The sequence below is a fragment of the Tasmannia lanceolata genome, unplaced genomic scaffold, assembly GCF_043159265.1.
Source record: "Tasmannia lanceolata isolate RefF3 unplaced genomic scaffold, GAP_Taslan_0.1 ptg000013l, whole genome shotgun sequence".
NCBI classification, from domain to species: domain Eukaryota; kingdom Viridiplantae; phylum Streptophyta; class Magnoliopsida; order Canellales; family Winteraceae; genus Tasmannia; species Tasmannia lanceolata.
The window spans coordinates 17,995,658-18,019,575 of NW_027518690.1; the positions used below are offsets into that span (position 1 = coordinate 17,995,658).

Here is a 23,918-nt window from a genome sequence, read left to right on the forward strand (position 1 = left end):
CAAGTCATCTCAAGGGTATATGAATAATCTCTCTAGTATAGAACTCCCAGCAAGGATACTTGCACTCAAATGATGATGGCAAGATAGGCTCATGAGTGAAAAACAGAATATGGTCATTGGAGGGATGTGAGGGACTGACCATGAATGACGACATTTAGAGATGGGTTGAATTTGCAATCAAAAGATCTAAGGATAGATCGTGACCATAAGAATGATGATTAGAAGCCATCGATCTGATCATAATCTAAAAGAATGAATAGATAAGGATAATTGATTAGATTAGGAATGAAAACCTAACTAAGAGGTAAACCCTAATCTAACAATGAAAAACACGGATCAATTTTAAGACCAATAGATCAAGGAATAGATTATGGATAAAGAACCAATAATCTAATGATAATCCACAGAATGGATAAAATAGAAAGGATTGATTAGATTACGAAGGAGAACCTAACTAAGAGGTAAACCCTAATCTAGTAATGCACATATAGGATCAATGATACAAGGTATGAACCAGATCTATGATCGAAAGATCAGAACAAAGACCATGGTCATAACGATGACAAATAGAAGTCACTGACCAAATCTAAATCTCAAAGAAAATGACTGATTGGATTAGATAGGAAACATTACAAAGGAGTAAGCCCTAATCTAATAATCAATAAATAGGTGTATATACATATATACACCCTAACCAGGGGCACCAGCCCTAATTCTAATCTAGTGGAGTTGAGAGAGTCTCGACTCATGACAGACATGTGAGTGTAGTAGGACTGCGTCTGTAGCCACATAAAATGAGCTACCCTAGTCTAAAAATAGGATAAGGGCCCTAACTCTAGGCTCCACATGTGTAAGCAACACATATGTTCGTCCTTATATGAATGCAATATATATATAAGCACATGCAGATCCTAATTGGATTTTACTAAATCAACAAATATATCCAACTACATAATATATGTAAAATGAAAGTAGAGCTCCGGACTCAATATATCGGGTACTATGCATATGATCCATACTTTAAGTATATAACACAAGTACACCGAGTGTTATATACAGTATGCTTCATTACTCACCGGCTGCTGTAAACACAAGTACACCGAGTGTTTACGACTGCAGCACTGGCGCATAGCTTGGTAATAGATACAACAGCACCATCTGGATAGTGATATCCCATGAGGCACGCATTATATCTATCCCGTGGAGCCAATAATAATAAAAATCAATAAAAGAAAAAATAAAATAAACATGATGTATGCTATGCAGTGTGTGAATCCCTTGTTTTAAACACCTATTTGGTGCCCCTGGATTCTAATCGATTAAATTCCCATTGATAATGACTTTAGTTCAAAATTCTTCAAAATTAAATAACAAATGGCATTTTAACAGAGTTAGGCAATATCTCGAAAGAATATCCCCAGCAGAGTCGCCAGCCTGTGGACCCCGATCCGAGAGAGGCGGCGGTGAGGGACGTGCCCCCACGTGCTAACAGTCTCTATGGATCATCCACGTGAATGGAGAGCTCTACCAAGGAACTCTCGAAAGAAGAATGCCTCTCACAGCATAAGTGGCGATAAAAAGGTGAGATACCTCTCGATTCGGGGACTAGCCCAGATTCGAGGCGTACCTTAAACAAAGAAGAGTCGCCATCCAAGGAAAAAAAGCAAATGGGCCCTGGATCCCATGCTATGCTCTGTTGCAACGGATAACCAGAGATTTATAAAAAGAGGGTTCGTGCCTGGTTACGAATTCGGAAGGTCTGAAGAGCACCTCATCCGCCCAAGTGCAAGCACCTGGTCTCTTATGCCATTTGTTATTGATTTTGAAGAGTTTTGAGCGAAAGTCATATGAAATGGGAACATATATCTCTGAGAAGACGTCTACCTAATCATGCATGTCTCAGAGATGAAAATTAAATACATACACAAAATAAATGAAGGATGTGTCACCTAAGCAAAACTAGGTTATAAGTGACATGCCTAATGAGTGTCTAAGTTCTGGTGTGCAAACACATGCATGTTACAGCTAAATGTATAGGATCTGTACATGAAAGTAAGAAAACACAGCAAAAACATATAACACAAATCAACTCTATACCTGACTGGACAAAATGAGTCCTAACTCTAATGCGACCTGACTCGGACCAAGATGGCCGTCCATCCCAGCTGCTCTACGTATCCCGGCCTCGGGAAGAATCGGAGTCAACGTAGTTCGATGCCCTATTCTAAACTATGATGCCTAATCATCTAGAACCGCTATCCTAGACTCGATCCACTAGACTCGACTGATTTTTAAAGTTTTTTTTGTACGATTGCTTAAGTTCATGTGAGTTGTAATTTTTAAGACTCTATATGCCCTAACTAATGCAAGTTGGTTAGCCTTACGCTAATGCAGGTGGGCCCTACATCCTATATGTATCTAGGCTATGCAACCTAATGAAAACCATGGGCTGACTATATGCTTCCTAGTCTAGCCATCGGTTCGACTAAGTGTCTAACCGATCAACTTGAGGCCTCCTAACTCTAGGGACACTCACACGACAGGACACACCATATCAATACAAATCAGGACAGACTCCTAACTCTAAAACACCCCAAACAAACTAGGACGGACTCCTAACTCTATGGGAAGATCTTTTTGAAAAGGTTTTGAAGAAGTTTTGTATTTTTGAAGGTTCGAAATGTTTATTTTTAAAGGTTTGGCTGGACCTGGGATATGGATCCCAAGCTGCACTACGTACCTCGTGGAAGAGGATCAAGCCAACGTAGTTCGGAACAGAAATTCCTAACTACTCTTAAAGACTCAAGATTTTTGAGATTTTTGGTTTTTGAAATGTTTTTGATGTTTTGGTTGTTTTATAGTGTTTTTTGAGTTTTTGACATAAGAGGATTGAATCCTATCTTCATAAGGGGAGGATATACTCCTGACATCCCGCAAAGGTTGGACAGCATCCTATGCTTTGCGAGGGAAAAGAACGGAAACACAACTCTGCAAGGGTTGGACAGCATCCTATACCTTGCAAGAGTGGATAGAAAAACACATGATTTGACGAAAGGTAGGATAGAATCCTAACCCCTATGATGATAGAATTTGATTCCTGAACAAGAGGACTGACTTTCTAGACTAAGGACGGATTCCTATGCTAGTGGACTATCAAGCTAAGATAAAACTCATAAGTAATAAGGAAAAAGAGACCTTGTGCATATTCGGCAAAGGTAAAACACCCAGCCGGGCCGGACAGCTACCTAGTCCTAGGGTGCAACAAATGTGCAACCCAATACCCATAAGGGTAGGGGTATGATGCCAAGCCGAGTAAGGTGTTCTCCCAAACCCAAAAGACGCACAAAGAGGAGGTTTAGTAAGAGAATGAGACTGGGTAAGTCTCTTAGACACAGAGGTAGGATAGAGAAAAATACTAGCAAGACTAGGCAAGTCTCCTAGGATGGACTTGGGCTATCACCTTCATCGCCCTTGCAATGAAAAAGGGACAAAGGTTCAATTATATCTAAAATGACTAAGAAAGCCTATACACAAAGAGAGAGAGGGGAGAGGGTACTACTACGACCGGGTAAGTCCCTCCAATGATGGGCTTGGACTAACGCCTTCATCGCCCTAGCGATGATAGGATAAATGTCTAAGAATCTTATACTAATCTCTAATAAGAGAGGTAATAACCAACAAGGGTGGTCTACTAATAAGTCTCGATAAGTTTCAAAATAAGAGGCAAGTAAAATATAAAATGCAAACCAGAAGATATCTAAACATATTATACCATGCCTATGCATATTAGAGGAGGAAATACATTTCTTCTCTCAAGGAAGAAAAAAACACAAAACATTACTTTCTGCAGCCCAATCGACCGGCCTAAGTAAAACTTCTAAAAAAACACCTGAAATCTAATTTACATTTTTCTTCCTCAGGAACTCCAAATCTGAAAAAATGGTAAACATAAAAGTTGTTTATTAAACGTATAGGAACAACTTTTTAGTTTACCACTTTGGTCAATTTTCACCGTCAACGCCCCGAAATTACCATTTTCTCCTCTGCTGTCAGAAAGTGGGCTTCCACTCACATTAGAAACAAAATTTGAATTTAACGCTTTATACACTTAGAATTGGAAGTTTTACAAAACATAAAAATTATTTTCAAAAACATCCCCTAAAACGTTTATGTTCGGATCCCCAGCCAATTCCGGCCGTATGTGACCGGAAAACAAGAAACCACCCATTTGAACCCACTTTTCAACAAAAAAACTTGAAATGAGCATAACTTACTCAATTCTTATCCAAATTTAGCAAAATTTATATGTATTCCTATCTATGGGAAAAGATTTACAACTTTCTAGTTTGTCTATCTGGATAATTCTGGGCTTAAACACCCCAAAAATATGAAAGTTCAGATTTCCAGCACTATATCCTAAAAACTGGAAACTGAAAATTTAACTTTTGATCTTCTTCCTCTCTTTTTTTTAAATTTATAATCTTAAGTCCCCATTTTAAAATAATTTGGTAACCCATAACTACTAATTACTCAATGAAAATCATTATGCTAAATGTAGATATAATAAAAGTTTCTAAGTGAATATGCTAAAGACTTCGAATAAAACAGATTTAATGAGTTCAGGATCAGTTGGGAACAAGATAAGCTTACTAATGAAATATTCAATGGGCAGCTAACAAAATCATTTTACCTTACAGAATTAATGAGTTTAAAAGCATTCAATTAGCATCCAATAAGAGTGAATCTAAAAGCATTCAATTAACAGCCAGCAAGAGTGATCCTAAAAAATTATCTATTGAGATAAGACTCAATAACGAAATATCTTACAGAATTATACTAACCTGATATCAGATCCTAACTATATAAAATTCTAAAGCTGAAAGGATTCAACCTAAACTCTCAAGAAAAGAATTCCTTCAATGGAAGCTATCCCCATTCATTTTGTAGTCTAATCTGTTGAGAAACATTACCAACATTTGAGCGCTCTTCGAATTTTTTATGTCAAATATGATCGCATAGATCCAATTTAGCATCATCACTTTGCTGCCAATGTGTTAAATTGCTAGCAGGAACTGATTCTCAAGATAATGGATTGGTCGGATTGCCGGCGAATCATCTCTGGAGTAATCGGTGGATGAAACTCTGAACTCTTAGGATGGGAAACCCCATTGTCACCCATACTCCCAAACATCAGTGTATACAAACATTCTCCCATGCTCCCTCGTTTCTCTGCTCTCTGATTTTTCACTAGAATCTCTCAAATCTCTTTTAATCCCTATCAACTTCAAATCTCTGTGTTATGCTCCAACGAACATGTAGAAATCTTCATAAAAGATTAGATCTTTTCTACAAACTCTCTCTCTAGCTTTCTTTACTTTCAATTTCTTGGATCTCTCCCTTTAATTTCTAATCAAGGAATCTCTCTTGCTCTTTTGTTTGTCAAATCTCTAACTACTAGTTCAGCTCCCACTCTCTGCAGATTTTTGGGTCATGGAGCTAACTTCAATGGCAGCCAGAAGATGAATTCGACTTTAAAGGTTATGTTGCTGAAAAAGAAACTTGGTCAAATTTGACGAAAGCTGACCGGAATCCGGTAAGTTCTCGTCGGAATTAATGGAGTTTTGCTGGAGTTAGGGTTTGACCTTAAAAAAAATGAAGTAGATTTGAGGCTCTAAGGTGTGGATCTTGATCTTTGATGAGGGAGAGATGGAAGAGGAGGTAAATGATAACGGCAAGGAAAGATCACGATCGGAGCTCTGGCGGATTGACCGGAGAAAAACTTGAAAATGCTCAGATCTAGAATTTTGTAAGCTTCAAATGAGGAAAATCAAGGTTCTAGTGAAGATAATCTTGGTGTTCAAGGTACAGGAATGAAGAAGATGACTTTAACAAGGTAAAAACAAGGATTTGATTTGCCGGATTCCGGTGAGTATCGTCGGAGAAGATGAAGAGCCGACGAAAATTCCTTTCTTTTCTCTCTCTCTGTTAAAACAAGAAAATGAGATCTCTTTTTTTTTTTTTTTTTAAATGAACTTAAATCCTTTTTTATAAGAATTTTTCGAAGTGATATTGGCACTACCACCTGATGAGCGCACGGTTTTACTCGAAAAAGTGATGGGCGCACGCCCGAATCATGTCTTATTCGGCCATACACGTCCTTTCAAGGATAAATTCGCCCCCCTAACCGGATAAATTCAACCCCCTTTCTGGTTTACACTACGGACACCTCTTTGGTTCGTTCGCTAGGCAAACGCACTCGGATTTTGACGAAATTTTACAGGGAGCTAGATGGGATCCTACCCTAGCTTAGGGTGGAATTTGGGATACTAATTCATTCATTTGATGGGGTTTTGATCAAACATAGGAGGGTTTAGGGCACGGTCAAAATGGGGTGTCTACACTTCCTAATGGAGGGGAGAAGTTGAGGACCAAAGAGGGTGAAGGAAACTGTCAGATCTGTGGATTTTCAATTTCTTATTTCCACAGGATATTTTGAAATTTGATTTTTTTCCCTGAGCTGCTGAATTAGAAATCCAAGAATTTGATCCGATCCAAATTACAATGCAAAAAGGGCTGCAAATGTGAGAATTCCATATCAAAATCTTCTTGGCATCCAAATGGGCCCTTAATCTTATTTGCATCGAACATGAAGGCCAATTTGGAAGCCATGAACTTTATTATTTCAAGCTGTGTATATGTGGAGATTTTATAAGGTGTGAATGTGTTAAGTCCAGTATTTTTCAAGAATTTACTATGGGGCTTACTTCATAGGATGATCAAAACTATTCATTTGCAGATGTGCCATGACGTTAGTAGGATGTACCCAAAAAATCTTTTCCATATGATGATCCCAACCCTCTATGGAAAATATTTCCACATGCGTACGAATTACGTTGTGGTCCAACAAATGAACAATTTTGGATCATCCTATGAAGTGGGCGCCACAATACTTCTTGAAAATACTGGACTTCACATGCATAAGCAATCAAAACACACTTGGGTTTGCTCCCATGCATAGTAAGATAAAAAATCATAAAAACAAAGGCTCTGTTCACTTGTTTTCCCGGGAAAAGAAAAGAAAAGGTTTCCGGAGAATCTAACGTGACGGTAGGAAAAGAAATCCATGGAAATTGTGTAGGAAAAGGTTTCCTGCGTCTGTTCGCGTGCGCAGGAACTGTGAAGGAAAATGTTTCCTGAGAAACTACTTGCCCACCTTTTTTCACTTGTTTTCCCGAGAAAGCAAATCCGACCAAAATAGTGGGATTTGATTTCCCACACTTGTGAGAAAAGAGACATTTCCACATCATTTTTGGCAATTTCCATGTCATTATTTGACATTTTCCACCCAGGCTTGTTACTTTCTTAGGATAGCAAGTGAACACCAGAATTCTGTCTTGTCAATGAAAAAAGAGGCTGTTTTCCAAGGATTTGCTTTCCCGGGAACGCAAGTGAACAGAGCCAAATGGTTTTAGTTTTAGGGTGATGATATTTTCACCCCCTGCATTAGGCATGCGCTCCCCTTATGACGTGATTTAACGCCTTTTGACATCGAATGACGTTATTAAGGGAGCGTGCACGTAATGCAGGGGAGTGCAAATATCATCTCCCTAGCTTTATTTGTATAATCCTAAAAGAGGGTGATAGATCAAGGACAATGATCATCCAATTGAAAAATACTATACTTCACATGCATAAGTAATCAAAAGACATATGGGTTTGCTCCCATTTGTAGTAAGATAAAGAATCATAAAAATAAATGGTTTTAGTTTTATTTGTATAATCCTAAAAGAGGGTGATAGATCAAGGACAATGATCATCCAATTAAGGTTTCTCAAAGGACTTTGGCCAAAAATACTGTCACCAATCAGACCAACGGATCTATTCACGTAACATTTCTCTACCATTGAAATCATCCTTGTCGCCAAGGTTGGATTATTGGAGAAAATAATTTATTCCATGGGTCCCAATTCTTATTATGCATAATCTTGTTGAAAGACATAGTTGGCTTTTCATTTTCTTCAAAATTAGCAGTCGCTATCATTCGAACCCCGCCTTCAAGATCCATTGTGATCCAACTTGGAATGAAATACGATTTTTTATGGAGCCGTATCAAAAATAACAACAGAATAATCGAATAGTTGAATAAAATCAACATGCTCATTGGTATGTGTTTAACTAACTCATGCTTGTCGCTATCAATTCTTGTACTTTTCTCTTTCCAAATATCAACATTTTTCAAGATTATGCTTTTCTTTATCTTTGCGCATTCCTAGATCAATATTCTGATTCTATTCAAGCCTTTAGCAAATCGTCGTTGCTCTTTTTTAACATTTTTGAAACAAATGTTTTGAACTTCTGAAAATCGTTACACAAGGAATCCAAAATCTCCCAAGACGTAGCCATGGCACAGGATCGACCGGATACCACTTATTACGAACCGGAATCGACTCGCAACCAAATTGATCTTCTTAGAGGAAAGATCAGCCTCTTGATCCACTTCGAGGGAAGGATCAATCCTCCTCTGTGCACAAAAGCACAATTTATGGAAAAAAATCTTGATTAATTTGAAAAAGACAAGTTACATGTTAATTATAAAATACCCAATGACTACTTCATCTAAAACTCATACCCAAGCCAATCTAGAAATTTTAACCCCTATCTCTAAGACGACTCCTACGCATGCCAAACAACTACAAAGCAAATCTTACCATTTCCTAAAATCTAAACCAATTTATTCCAGCAAAATTGGGACCCATAGAAGCACGTAACATTCACGTAGATGTGGCACAACTGCACAAGAAGGGCCAAATGAATATTTGTTAGAAATTGTGATCGCAGACAACCCCACTTTTAATCATGAGGCCATTTTACCTAACGCATGACGAATAGGTTTGTCGCCAACTCCCAAAGTCGAGCACAATCATGAGTTTTTAAGTGGTCGTTCCCAATTAGTCTATCATAATCTTTTGCCATCTCAAGCTTCATGATAATTTTTTACCTTTTTATTTTGTTGTCTATACCTTAAACTATCTCTTAGGCAATGGACATGTTTTTAATAAGGGATTTGGTAGGTAATTTCTCCGAAAGCATTTTAGGCTCACTTTTGCAGGAGAGAACAGCCACATAGGCTCACTTTTTAATAGATTTTGTCTTATTCATTTAATTCATCTGAGAAATTAGCTCAGAAAGAGTTTCATAATCAGTTTGGAAAGAATTTTGTGATATAAGTTGCATAAACATATAGGCGGATAATTAGAAAACTCCTTTTTGGGTATCTACTTAGGAATTATAATGACGAATATGGAGATATAGAATCTTGTAAGTTTACCTCCAATGAAGAATTCCCTCATCGCATTTACAATACTAGTAAAAGTGCACGTGCAACGCACGTGAAACTAAGGCATTTTACAAGATAAATTAGTAAAACTTCTCTTGGAGAGGAAGTCCTTGTGATGCTATCTGAAACAAAAGGAACCAAGGTCATGCCTCTCTCAATAATCTTGTTAACTTACAATGATACCAGGGTCACGACTCTCTCAATAATCTTGTTCACGTATAATGATGCAGTTTATTTCAAGATGAAGCTTATCAATGAGCCAGCTATAGGATTTTAATATTTCTTATCCTCCACCATCTGAGCAAGATCCTCCCCAAGCTATCCCATTCTCAAACGCTATCTGAACAGCTAAAATATATAGCAGCATCAATAGCAGCATCAGCATCGCCTAGATTGTATTCAATCAATTCTAATACAATCAATACTGCCAATTGCACAACGATCAACTTCCTTCTTTATGAACACTATCATATTTTTGAAAAGCGACAAATTCCATTGATATTAAGTTAGCATTAGTCCCGTCTTGATTACAGAATACCGTAAAAATACAAAAACCTTACAGTTATTTCCCTCCTTCAGATCATAGGGTGACTTACTCCCTCGAATCTCATCACCACCCCAACCCCATAGAGCTCACTAAGAGGAACATTTTCAAGATCGTCCAGCACTATTTGCCTGCATCAAAATATGATGTCTTTTAACATGTATAGAGGATAAATGAAGAATACTAACAATGGGTGAGGAATTATATTACACAACTTGATGCTTTTATGAGGTTGGCCCGTAATGAGAATCATGAACGTTCACACGTTTTAAATTAATAGGCCCAAGAGCATGTGAGGACTACCTCGTAATTAAGGGTGTCAATTTTGGCTCGGGCTCGAAAGCTCGCTTGAGCTCGGCTTGAATCCTTAACGAGCTGACCCGAGCTGGCTCGCCAGGCTTGTTAAGCTTAACGAGCCGAGCCCGATTTAGGCCAGGCTCAGCTCGTTAAGGCTCGTTAAGAATTTAATATATTTAAATATATATATTATATATTAATATATACACTAAAAGGGTTGTCCAGGGAGTGAAAGGGGGAGGCAAAATATGTCACTTCATTTTTGGAACCCCATTTGTTACTTGGACCACCCCCCATAGTGTAAAAAAAGTAGTCAAATTACGCTAGATAGGGCTGTCCAGGGAAGATGAGGGGTGTGAACTAATATAACCCGAGCTCGGTAAGGCTCGCGAGCCTGGCCGAGCCGAGCCTGGTTCGAGCCCGAGCCGAGCCGAGCTTTTGAGCTTAACGAGCCGAGCCTGGCCAAGCTCGGCTCGGCTCATTTACACCCCTACTCGTAATTCACATAGCCTAAAGCCACTTTGAGCTCCCCTCATTCTTTCTTCCGGCAAGTGATGGTTCATTAGCAAAGCAGCCACTTACTTGGGTTTGAGGTTCAATGTTGTAGTCTCCAACATTGGGGTGAGTGATTATAATATATTAATCATATTGCCCTCCCTTTAACTATACTTGAGTTATAAATATAGTTAGTACCGTTTTTACACATTAGAGAAACATGCAATGATTCTATGATGAACTGATGTCCTATTAATCCGAAGCTAATATATTGTAAAAAAAGGCAGAACAGACAAAACTGGGGAGAACTATACAAATGCTTTACCATGTGTATACTATTCAACACAACAATTTAAGCCCAAAAGCCAATAAATATTTCCTTTCCTTGCAAACATGCACTGGATACAAAGAAAACCATAAGAATTATAAAATAGGAAATCCTACAACTTTCAGAGATAAATTTTAGTTCTAAGAGTGAAGGGGTGATTTTCATCCAAATCATCAGTTATTGCAACAATTCAAGGTGAGAGAACTTAGTTGAAAAGCAAGAAAGTTCGTTGGTCCACCAATTAACAGCCCGACAACTATCTTCCAAAATCTTGTGCATTTAATAGACTCGGTGGCGATGCCGCCACATCGCAGGCTGATTTCCTATTTCCATCTCCATTATTGTCATTTGAAACCTTCAATTTCCATCTAGAACTTCTGCCCTATGCAAAAATCCTAAAGTTCAGCTCACGAAAAAAGAGAGCAAAGTACAGAGAGAAAGCAAATATCTACAAAATCGCAGGAACTGAGGGGAAGAGTAGAAAATCAGATCAAGAAAAAACGGTATTCCTAGCCATAGTTGTACACCAAGAACAAAAATAAAACTTCATCTTAAAGTGCAGGACTTGTAAATAAAGGCAGAAAAGCCCCCAAAAATATATTTAGAAACCAAATAGCTCACCTTCTTTGATCTACTTCAAATCAGGAAGAAGAGCTTTCCTCCTAGTCGTAACAAACCATTGCGAGGAAGGAAAAAAAATGAGAAGAAACATAGAAACATAAGCAGAAAGGCACAAGGAATTCGAATAAAATAAAAGGAAAAGCCAAATACTTGATTTTCAATGGACTTACTGTTCTGAGGTTCTTGGGATGCTCTAGTTTAAACACCAGAAGAGCTAAACTAAATGTCGAAAAGGAAGGGTGGAAATATCATTCCCCTCAGCATTAAGACTCCTTTGTGTTGAAATCAGACCATTACTTGGTCATTTTGAGGTGGATTGCTGATGTTAGTTCGGATTATGTTACCTATTGTGACAGTGTGACATGAGATAGCAAAAGCAAGTACCCAAAGAAAGAAATATGATGAAAGTTTTGAAAGAATGCCATGGAAATTGTAAAGAAGGCATGCTATTGAATAGAGGGAAGGAATAGTTTATGCTTTTACTTCAACTTATTTTGGTTAATTTTGAATTGGTCTCGGGTATGCCCGTGCCAATATATCTTAATATTTTGTATTGCAGGCTGGGACTCCTGGTCCCAAATGCTATCTGAGTATTAATGAAATATGTCAAGTTTCAAAAAAAAGAAAAGAAAGAAATATGTTGCAAAGGGGGGTATGAACATTAAAACACTCATCTTCTATCATAGTAAGAGTGGCAAAACACATTTAGGTGATGTGAAGCTATTGTGAAGTATTAGATCACAAAATTATGAAACCCACAAAATAGAAAAGGATAATGCTAGCACCAATGATTGTTTGAATAAAATGAATTGGGAAAAAATCTCTTTATTCACTGAGAGCTGCAAATGAAATAGAGAATTGGAAGGTGCAATCACAGTGGAAGATGATGGCTGGGGCCCTGATGCAAGGTTTCCTTAGATTATTTATCTAACCTCAAAAAATAATTTAGAGGCAAAGAAATTGAGAGAACTTAAAGGCATGTATGCCAACCACGAAATACTAAATAAAACAAAAAATTAAGCATCCATTCGAAGCAGCAACTATAGGATTGAAAAACTGTTCAGATATAACAGCTTCTCATTGGTTTATTTATAATAACTTCTCCTTTGACATTAATTAAAAAAAAACAAATTCTCCCTTAGATCTTGATTGGTCTATATAAAACAACTTCTCCTTTTATATTTTAAGATTTCTCTTTAGATTTTAAGAGTTCATATGTTCAAGGGAAGCAAACTCAGTTGCTAATGCCGAAGACAATTTGAGTGAAAAACGCCCAATGGAATTTAAATGTTGAGGGAAAGTATAGAATTCATGCTTCAATCATCTATTAGGAATCTGAAATTATGCAATTGTTATAACCATCAGCAAGAACAACAAGAATATTGAGATTATAAAATAGGAAACCCTACAACTTTCAGAGATAAAATTTAGTTTTAAGAGGAAAGGGGTGATTTTTCGTCCAAATCATCAGTTATTGCAACAATTCAAGGTGAGGGAACTTAGTTGAAAAGCAAGAAAGTCCGTTGGTCCACCAATTAACAGCCCGACAACTTTCATTAGTTATTTTTTTCTTTCTTATATTCTACTTTAAGGCCCAAAACCAATGAAAAATTTTAAATTTGGTACAATTACATAATGAAGATGATGAGTGAAAGAAAATAAATCAGAACACCAGTTTAGACCCAAAGCCAATGAACATTTGCCTTTCATACATGCATATGTGACAAAGAAACCCATAATAATTATAAAAAGGAAGCATTATAACACGACACCCTAATGAAGCCTTATATCCAGTAATTTTTATTTTCTATGTTTATTTTCCAGGACAAAATGAGACACCCAATATTCTTAAAACTTGGGAAGACATGGAAGTTTAGATTGTAAACCAAATCTGATTTGACGATGAACTAAATACAACATTGTAGTGTCCCAAAACATCATAAATCATAATGGGAAAAAAAACACATGTGCAAAATTCCTTGTTAATTGTAGGAGAAGATGGCCAAAACATCTCTACTCCCTTCACCTTTTCCATGATTATAACATCCCCAGCTCACTTGAAACCATAAAAAAACACATCTTTGGAAAGTATAAATGATATCTTATGGAAAGATCTAAGCGATATTAGAAGTATATCAAGAATGACAACTATTACCCAAAAAAACAGAATTACGTTGATATGCTAGAAACAACCAAATTATGTGCTCTTCCGGAATACTTTTTACTATATTTCCTACCTACACATTTTGATACTTCTGGAATGTCTGCTTTGCCACTTAAAAACTCCAAAGCTGCCAGAAAAGTAAGCAACTCCTGTAGTTGAAAACCAAAAACATTAAAATTCTAGTGCTTGCTACAACATTTAAAATATAAACAAAACATATAGCTCAACCAATGTTTTCAAACTTTGTGTCTATAGAGGTAGCTATGTACTTTTATCCATAGAAGCACGAAGCGTGCGGGGGCGGGGGTGGGTGGAGGAAGCGTGGGGGTCTAGAAGAGTCTAAGGTTGGTACCGCCGTGGGAGCGTGGGGCGGGGGCGGGAGCGAGGGTGGGTGGGGGGAAGTGTGGGGGTCTAGAAGAGTCTAAGGTTGGGACTGCCGTGGGAGCGTTAATGTAATATTTTCATCATGTCTTTCAAAATTCAAGTACATAAAAATAATAACTTTTAACTATCTTATATAAATCTTTCAATGGGCCGCCCTTTTTTTATATATAAATCTTTCAAAATTTAAGTACATCAAAAGTAGTAATTTCTAACCGTCTTCATTTTCATGCCCTCTTTTTTTTTTTTTGAAAGGTAAGTATAATATTTATAAAAAGGACCAGGGGCCCAAGAAAATGTACAAGAGGGAATTACAACTCATAAAAACAATGAATCAAAGAGGAAGGAAATCAAATTTCTTGATGCTATCCTTAGATACCCCATCCTTGGCTAATTTATCGACAATACCATTTGCAGATCTTCTCACATGATAGGCTTGAATATGAGAGTCACCGATAATGTCTTGAATTTCATCAAACCATGCAGAAAATCTGCAGATCCGCTAATCCATCTAATCACATTCTTCGAGTTACCTTTGATTTCAACTTTAGCAAGGTCATCATTTGCTAATAGCTTTATACCATAATGAATGGCTCGTACCTCAGCCTCATTTGCATCTGAAATCCCAATAGGGCCCGAGTAAGCCCATATGAACTCTTTCATGCCCTCTTTCCTCATGCCTTCTGAAGATTTGCCTCGGTGCTTGCTCCAATGAAGTACTTTGAACAAATGGAGGAGTTTGATGCAAGTAAGTTGGTGAGGGGGTTACTAATGGCGTAGTAGGAGCGGGTTGGGAGCACCAAGGGAGTAGTTTCCATCTCTTTGGGATTCCGCTCCATGGAAGCTCCTTCCTAAGGAGTACCGAATCGAGGTTCCGAGTCGGGAGTAGCACTCTGAGGGAAGATTCCTGCTTCTAAGCTTTTATCCTCTTGCTCGCCCATGAGTTAAGGTTACTCTACTCCCAAGTTCCAACCTACACAAGATACAACAATTTTTTTCTAGAACATGTCACGACAATCACCTACTACTTCAAACCTTTTCAGAAGATTCCAGCAATATCCCCCAAATTAAAAAGTGTAAGAACTGTTTGGATCTTGCATTGATGTTTTATTACCCTATTATATAGATCAATATGAAAAAATTGATCCCTGTATGTTCCAATGCCTTATGATTTGGAAATGTATAATGAATTACTCAAAAAGATTAAACAAAGTAGAGTTCAGACATGCTAGGAGTATAATGAATTAAAATTAAGAAAGACAAAAATCGCATTTATTGTTAGTATATATGAAGTAGAGAAGTTAAGTGGACATCTTGAACATAAAATTATTTGGAAAAAAAAAAAAAATAGCGGTGAAGAATAAAATGAAGTACGATAACAGAGAGAACTTGACCCTGTGTGATCGAGAGCAATGCAATTTTGAGGACAGAGACAATCATCTTATTCTGTTAGAAGATGCAAGAAAGAAGAAAATGCAAATGGATTCCAAGATCGAGCAAAGGGAATTCATTCATAGAGATGTTAATCACTTTCATCTGTTAAAGGACAAATCACAATTCATTCCTTGTTTTCTAATAAAAAACATTAGCAAAATAGTAGACTTAGCCATGTTGTAAAACTGAAATTGCTTGTATTTATCAAACTATTTGTTATGTTTCAAGCCTCAAATCACGGGAAAGACATAATTGGTTCCTATGAAGATAACCATCCTGAATTTAAGGCCTTCATCGGGCAGAGACATGGGCTTTAAATTCTTCTAAACTCGATGCAGTTTGGAATCAAATTTTTTGGCAGATATCAATTTTGAAATTTTCCTACAACCAAACCTTTGATTCAAGAATAGAGCACAAAATTGGCTGAATCACATGATATTTTTTTGGTGAAAATGAAATTAAATTATGTGCAAGTCCGCACACAATTTTTGGGGGAAGAATGTAACGGTGGAAAAATCATGACAACAGATAGATGCTAGGCATCAAATTTCAAAGAATGTGGAGAGCAACAAATGAAGAAAAAAAACTAAGCTACTTAAGCATGCTCAAAATCTCAGTGTAGGTTTCACAATCTAATAAGGGCGAGGATTCCGTTCCTTTTCACACGAAAAAACCAAAAAACAAGAATGAAACCGATCCCATTAAAACACAAAGTTCTAATGGATCTTAAAGATTTTTCTAATGAAATGTAATCATGAGCTTGCATCAGGTAATGCAAGAGGCATTGGTTGTATGGCAAGTTACAACTATCGATCAAAATTGGTAAACTGCAACTTCTTAACTGTAAAAACACATAGCTTCAGAGGATTCCTGCAATATCTATCTAAATAAAATTTGAATAGGGTTGGTTCAAGTTACTGTTTACTTTTATCAAGTTTTCTGGTTTGAGAGTTGGTAAATGGTATATGGGGTTGCACTGTTTAGGCTCTGTTTGGATTGCAAGAAAACATTTTGACCTATCAGAATGATGTTGAACTATGATATTCAGCATTGGCGAACCACTGGCTTGCATTTCCAATTAGGAGAAATCCCAAAGTAGCAGGCTTCATATTTCTTTAACAAAAACTACAATAAAGACCATCATGTTGAATTCATCAAAATGGTAGAACAACTCTTAATCGCCAGATAACCAACTAAAACAATGGTTAGAAAATTATCATTCATAAAAAATGGTAGAAAATTGAAAAACATGAAATCCATGAAGCAAAATGAAAGATTAAGAACCTAGTAGGGTACCCATAAAAATCATTTGCATATAAACTTAGGTTACTGGAATCTGCATGACCATGTCTTGTTCGTTCAGGAAAAGGTTCCCATGCTGAAAGAAGCCAAATAAAAACAACAAAAGTTAAGATTTAAAAATTAACAGTGGTATATCAGCCTTCAGAGAGCAGAAAACAGGTTGGAGACAATTAAGTGCAGAAGTTATAGGAGCAACAAACTGCTCGGAACATTTACCAAAGACAACGATTAACCTGGCATGCAAAACCTAGGATCTGTTTCATGAGGCACCTGCCAAGATGGCAGAAAAATCCTGGCTAAGCTAGAATGTGCAAATGAAACATCCAAAACATGTTCCAGGTAAATCCATGAGATAAGCTAATTCAACCACATTTTTCTCGGCTTTCTTGTAGCTTTGGGGATTGGGACATGCCCTTTCGGCTTCAAGCTCAAGTGCAAGCGGAGTGTTCAGCCTAATTGGACGAAGTGTGAAGACAGGTTACTCAAGTTATTTTCCAAACAATTGGAGTGCATCAAACTATTGGCAGCAATCATCTTTTTAAATACTTCAGGAATTATCAAACTATTAGCACATATCATCTTTTAGGTGATAAGAAAAAGGAAGTTCATGAAGAATTAAACCAACCAATGGATACAGTTACACGACACCTCTATCTCACATGCATACATGCTTTAACACAATACATGCATACAATGCAAGCATAAATAAATGCAGACATGTATACATACAGATGAGGAATATTTTTGCCTATAAATGTGAAATGCCACATAATGCATGATATCTTTCCAGAATTACTTTCCCAAAAGAACCAGTTCCTGAACTCACCCCCTCAATCTTTATTTTTAACATCCAAGTAAGAATCAGGAAGAACCCCCTGAACTTTCGGCAAAGCTACACGGAAGCAAAATCAATGTCAATTACATTCTCAAAATTGACCAAAGCAAAAAAAAAAAAAAAATGACAGTACAATTAATAGTGGTGTTACGCCCAATCTTGACGACTGAGACAATGCATCCAAAAGAAAAGCAATGCGATATAGTATATTGATTTCTTTGTTTCTTCACTGTGAAAATAAAATAGTTACAGAAAAACATCAGCAAACAGAATCAACAAATTGAAGTACAATAAAAGGTAGGAAGGCATGCCGAGATTTCATTAAAAAAGGAGCATGCCATGGTAACATGTGGTGCAAGAAACATATTCAAATATCAATGAAATGAAATTATAAACAAATATACTACAACTTCAGTCAAAATCAGTGAAAGTTACAATAGAATTATTACGAAATCCTAGGAACTATTCAAAATGAATGGATCCATAAGGAAAAATCTCAAAATATTTGCTTAAATGACTCATTCAGTAGAATAAACCATGTTAGGAGCTTGAAGGATATGATTTCTTTCAGTTTCTTCCAAAATACAAAGAAATTTTAATTATTCATAGAAAATGCTATAGTTTATTTATTTTCAACCCCACCCAAATGCCCAAAGAAAAGGCCACTGACAAAAAAACATTGGACCTCTTTGGATACTTACAAAAATTATTTGCATGCAGAACCAAAAAATTCTTTGAAGAGCCAAGAAAAATAACATTAGCATCAAATAAAAACAAACATATGTGAAAAAAGACATTCATTAGATAATACCTTAATGAGAGGAGTTTATGCTCTTCCAATATTGACAAACCTGAAATTGTATCAAAATCAACAAAGATGAAGTAAGATTATCTTGCATCCAGATATGAATCAACAAAAGCACGATATAGAAATCATGAAAAAAAGCCAAGTTGATTGTGCGAGTGTAAATCCGTCAATGCATTGCAATCATAAAAAATGGAAAAGGAAAAGATAAGCAAATCAAAACCTTAAGAACCCTAGAAAAAATGGGACCTTGACGGACTCGGAAATCCTTAAACAATAAAAATAATAGAAAATCTCAATGGCTTCAGGGAACCCTAAAAAAAACACAAAGATCTCATCTTGATAGCATCAAACCCTAAAAATAATACACAGCAAGAAAAATCATAGAGAAGAACTAAGAATGGGTATATGCTCCATCTCGAAGAACATACCCACATTCTGAAGCTAAGGTTTCGGAGCACTGATTCTGCAAAGCCATGGGAAGAAGAACTGCAAGCAGAGAGAAGAAAGTTGAGTTTTTGTTAAAAGGGGTAGCGTAAGGTTGGAGTGGGACACTTATTCATTAGCGGAGAAACCGAAGCCAAAACAAGGGTGTTGAAACCGGGTGGCAAGACAAGAGTTACATGTGCATGATATTTGCACGTACCTTCAAGGGCAAAACAACACTGAAATGGCGAGAATGCCCTGGCTAAAATGGAGGTAGTGGGAAGAATTTGCTAAACAGGGGTAGGGAATTTTGGCAAAAGTTGGTTGACGAAATTTCAAAGGTTTAGGCTTTTAGAATAGTAAGGATTCTAGAGTGTAGAAATACTCAAGAGGCACTGTTCCCTCTAGTACTAAAAACCAAGAAATTATATGGTAAATGCCCATGTAAGTCGGTATTCACGGTACAACAGAAGTACCACCCTTGATATTTGATCTAGCAGCAGCATCATAAAAAGTGCCCTGCGGTTGGATCAAATTCAAGGGTGGTACTGTCTATACCAACTTACATGCACATCCACCATATAAAATCTCCTAAAAACCTTACCTTGTTCCTCACCCACAGTATGTTCTTCATGAGTGCTAGTAGAAAAGATCGAATTGCAAGCTTATCTTTTATAAATCAATCTTGACTGCCCACATAGTTGCCTCATTGGGAATGATCCTAGGAATTCCAATTAGTGGCTTGAAAACCCATGTTTGAAATAAAGAAGTAACAAATGCCCCTCTTTTTGTCATAAACATCTGTTGAAACCAGAGATAATTTTTTGGCCACGGTGGAGCCTACCAGATGTGTAGCCCACATTGATGATTGAAACATCTATACATCCATTACATGGTAGTTGCACCGGAATATGATGCAATCGACTTGCTAAAATCATTTCCCAAAAAATTTCTAAAATCTTTAGATGAGAAATGATCTCAAACCGTTCATCTAATGGAGCTTACCAATCAATAACCTTATATGGTTAGATTTTTATTATTATTAATTTTTCAGTGCAAGTTACCTAAAAGAATTGGATAGATTCAAGGCAAGTGCCATTGATTTTGTTTTCCTTTTTTTGGGTGTGATAAGAGCCATTGATTTTCAAAATAACAAAAATCATGGAGGAGTTCCAGCCTCAAAGAACATCAAAAAATTAGGTAACGGCTCCTAAATATTCGAAAATTTTTACGTGATCATACAAATCCTTCCACATATGGTGGATTTAGGAGAGCAAATCTAGCTCCAATCAATGGGCGAAAATTCATTAAAATCAGCTTTTTAGCTGTAATCGTTGTAGTAGTAGTAATCGAATGTTAGAATTCCAGAAGGGCCACTTTATAAGAACAAGCAACAAGTTCCTTGAAGAAGTAGAACTCTCTCTCTCTCTCTCTCTCTCTGGGTTTGAGCCATCTGGGTATGGTTTGTTGCACTTGATGGAGAACCACAAGGCTTCCCAATCACTGTGGTGGGCCACACACAAGAGCCCACAATGGCTTCAATCTACTCTCTCAGGTTTCCTTCTTTCTTTATTTTACTTCTTTATTTTTTTTGCACTTGATTCAATATTAGTTTTTTTTTTTAATCTGATAATAGGAAATGGGTTTTCTTCATGGTCACAATGGCTTCAATCTACTCTCTCAGATTTCTTCTTTCTTTTTCTTTTTTCTGTTTCTAATCTGATAAAATGAAATGGGTTTTTCTTCATTGTCACAATGGCTTCAATCTGCTCTCTTTTATATTTTCTGTTTCTAATCTGATAATGGGACATGGGTTTTCTTCTTCTTTTTCAAGTTTCATTTGTCTTGGTGGGTAAGTTTAGATTACATTATTTTAACAACCCAGATCTCCTGCTTTGCATGCAATGTTGTTATAGTCATAGTTTCATTTGTCTTGGTGGGTAAGTTTAGATTACATTATGTTAACAACCAATATCTCCTGCTTTACATGCAATGTTGTTATAGTCATAGTTTCAAAACTCCCCCGTGTTATTGTTGACTACCCCAAGTCGACTTCCATTTTGCCTTGGCTGCTTTCTTGTCTGAGTCAGAATTTTGTTCTACAGAGCCAATCAAAACTCCTTTAACTCTCCAGTTTATGACCATGTCAATCCAGTACTAAGCTGCGCCAACCGAGTACTTTAATGTACCCATGTCGAGTTGATTAGGATTTGCTTTGGCCGCATTTTAACCAGCATTTGCATTTTGAAACACCGGTTATAATTGAAGACGCTCTTTCTTTTTTTATGGTTTTTGCAACTTCAAAGTAATAAAATAGTTTATTTTCTAGGGAAGGAGGTTTCACAACTCCAAAGTTCTATATATGACCTTGGTTTTGTCTGAAAAAATCGCAGCAGTCCACTGAAGAAATGGCACACATGATCCGGGCCATTGATTTGCTGGCTTACCACAACGATCTATAGGGGATTGTCTGTGGATGAAGATAATCAGTCTGCTTGATCAACGGCTGCCAATATTAATGGTTAACGTTTTATGCAAAAACCTAAAAATTACCGCCCTTTCTTTTTTGATTAAGGGTTATGATCATATATCATGGTGGGTCCCGGTCGAGAATGCACCAGATCTATGGATCTCATCATTTCTTTGATTTTATGGGTCCCACATTCAGGAACAGCCTGAATAGGTCTAAGAAAAATGGAATATGATAAAATCTAAAAAAAGATTTTCACTAATTTCTGTTAATTGCAATAAAATCATAGAGATAAAGATAAGCTTAAGAAGAGATAATCATTATCTATCATAACTACCTAATCCCTTAGCATGCATTTGTATTGCCCGAATCAGACACTGGAATTGGCATCTTATTCCTATACAATTCTGGCATTGGATTCAAAAAATATATTAATGGAATGAGTGGTTTAAATGATACCGGGCGGAGAGAATGGAAAAAATACCGAATATATTTCCTGGCCCATGAGGAGCATTCTAATTCCGCTCCTGTTGGAATGAAATTAATTTTTTTATTTTTCGATTCTGTTTACAAGAGAATTAAATTAGGATGCCAATTTTGATTCCTGACAGGCCATCCAAACTCAACCTTAACGGCATGTTTGGAATGCGAGAAATGATCATTGCAAGAGAATATTTTCTGTTCTTGCAGAAAATATTTTCTTAGGAAAATCTTTCTTTTCCTAAACTTAGGGAAATGATATGGGTATGGCTTAATTAGAGGGATATTGTTATAAATTGAAGGTCTGTTAACTGCATTGCTTTAAGTTACTTTTTTTTTTTTTAATGTGTAACCAAACATGGAAAAGCAAGAAATTCTGGGAAAAAAATTTCTTTTTTCAAACTTTTCCAAAAAAATCCTGCAATAGCATGAAAGTAAAACTATAAAACTAACTTGTTTTTATTTTCAGATATAGATGAGAAAACAGATGCCATGCTAAAACTGATAGAAGAAGATGGTGATTCTTTTGCTCAGAGATCTGAAATGTATTACAAGAAAAGACCAGAGCTTGTGAAAATGGTGGAAGAATTTCACAGATCATACCGCTCATTGGCAGAACGTTTCTACCAGTTGAAAGTTGAATCAACACAAACCACTCAGTCAAGTTCATCATCCTCATCAAACTACATCAAACAAGCCCAAGACTCTCATAGCTCTACCAAATTAGCATTGGGTTGTGATGATGATTCTAAGTTAGAAAACCCTAATTCTAATCCTGAATCTGTGGTTGAAGACCCTTATTTTGAATGTGAACAAAAGTGCACTGCAATTACTGAAATTGAAGGGTTTGATAAGAAGATTAATGGGTTCAAAACTAGTCATGAAATTGAAGAAGATTTTGAAATGAATAGCTTTTTAGAGAAGGATAAGACTTGGACTGAGCTTAGGTTTCAAGTTTCAAAACTTATGGAAGATAATATAAGGCAACAGACAGAGTTGGTAAGGAGAAATGAGGAGAAAAGAGAAGCAATTAAAGAGCTTAGTTCGCAGCTTGATAGGCTAATGGATGAGAACAGGGCTTTGCAGAATTGTTTGGGATGTTCCTCAGCTTGTACAAAGCAAAACCCATCTCAGTTCTCAAGATTGAGGGCATTGCTTTCCGGAAGGTTTTCTTGGTGAGGAAGTTTTGCATGCTATGGTTGAAAAGGTTTGCTCTACTAGATGAATTTTCCTTCTACTTTAATCTTTTGTTTGGTTTGTTATTCAATGTCTCCCACAACTCTGTGAGATTTTATTACATACTTGAATTTAACACAGGTATGTAATAAAGTTCTAAGACGTCCATTTCTCAAGCTGTTCCTTTTGTTTGTTTCTTTCTGTCAATTTCTTGTAGCTACATTGAGGTGGATTAATGTCTTTCTCTACATCAATTAGATGAGTTCTGTATCTATTCAATATGCATACATTCTTCTCTTGTTGGTGTTGCTCTGAATATTGGTGGAGATGGGTGCGTAGAGCTAACCATGTTGTTTTCTTATGAGCGAGTGTATAAGAAATATGGGAAAATATTGGCTTCCTATGTTATACACTTATACTAAGGTGAATGCCAAATGATGGCGAGCGATTGAGTCCGTTGATTCAGCTAGAGTTCATCGTGTGAACTTGATGTGCCATGCTATTTTTGTTGAATAAATTGAGGGTTACTGTTGGTGATGAGAGAACAGAAATGTGTTGCTTCAAGGCGTGATATCACTTTCCTTAAGACAAGATTCGCCCCACCAGTAGTGTCTAAAGGGGATCCGCGAATTGCCTCCAAGATACAATGAAGCCTAGTAGGGAAGCCCTACTAATGTTTGATGATGCCTCGCACTAGCGGAATCAAACCCGAAATGCCATTCAGAAATTTTAAGCCTTAGAGAAATTTCCAGATACCGTTTCTGCAGAAGAACAGTATCTAGAACAGTAAACAAAAGAAAAAACAATATGTAGATATACTTGG

The 23,918-nt window shown here is 36.8% G+C and overlaps 1 protein-coding gene and 1 long non-coding RNA gene across 8 annotated transcripts; one reads left to right on the forward strand and one right to left on the reverse strand.

The window, feature by feature from the left end:
* Positions 1–11,024: 11,024 nt before the first annotated feature.
* Positions 11,025–19,194, reverse strand: LOC143889917 (uncharacterized). 7 transcript variants are annotated; one of them, XR_013254991.1, is made up of 7 exons: positions 18,975–19,163; positions 18,550–18,589; positions 17,730–17,795; positions 16,898–16,979; positions 14,768–15,140; positions 13,860–13,935; positions 11,025–11,378 (listed from the first exon to the last, which is right to left on the reverse strand). It is a non-coding gene; the product is annotated as an uncharacterized LOC143889917 (long non-coding RNA). The 7 variants fall into 7 exon arrangements; XR_013254993.1 differs by having other exon boundaries at positions 11,025–11,383; XR_013254990.1 differs by lacking the exon at positions 11,025–11,378 and adding an exon at positions 11,680–11,966.
* Positions 19,195–20,441: 1,247 nt separating this feature from the next.
* LOC143891042 (protein NETWORKED 3C-like) lies at positions 20,442–23,098 on the forward strand. The gene is made up of 2 exons (XM_077395697.1): positions 20,442–20,524; positions 22,389–23,098. The coding sequence occupies exons 1-2, from the start codon at positions 20,446–20,448 to the stop codon at positions 23,096–23,098; spliced, it is 789 nt and encodes a 262-aa protein (XP_077251812.1). The 5' UTR covers positions 20,442–20,445.
* Positions 23,099–23,918: the final 820 nt, after the last annotated feature.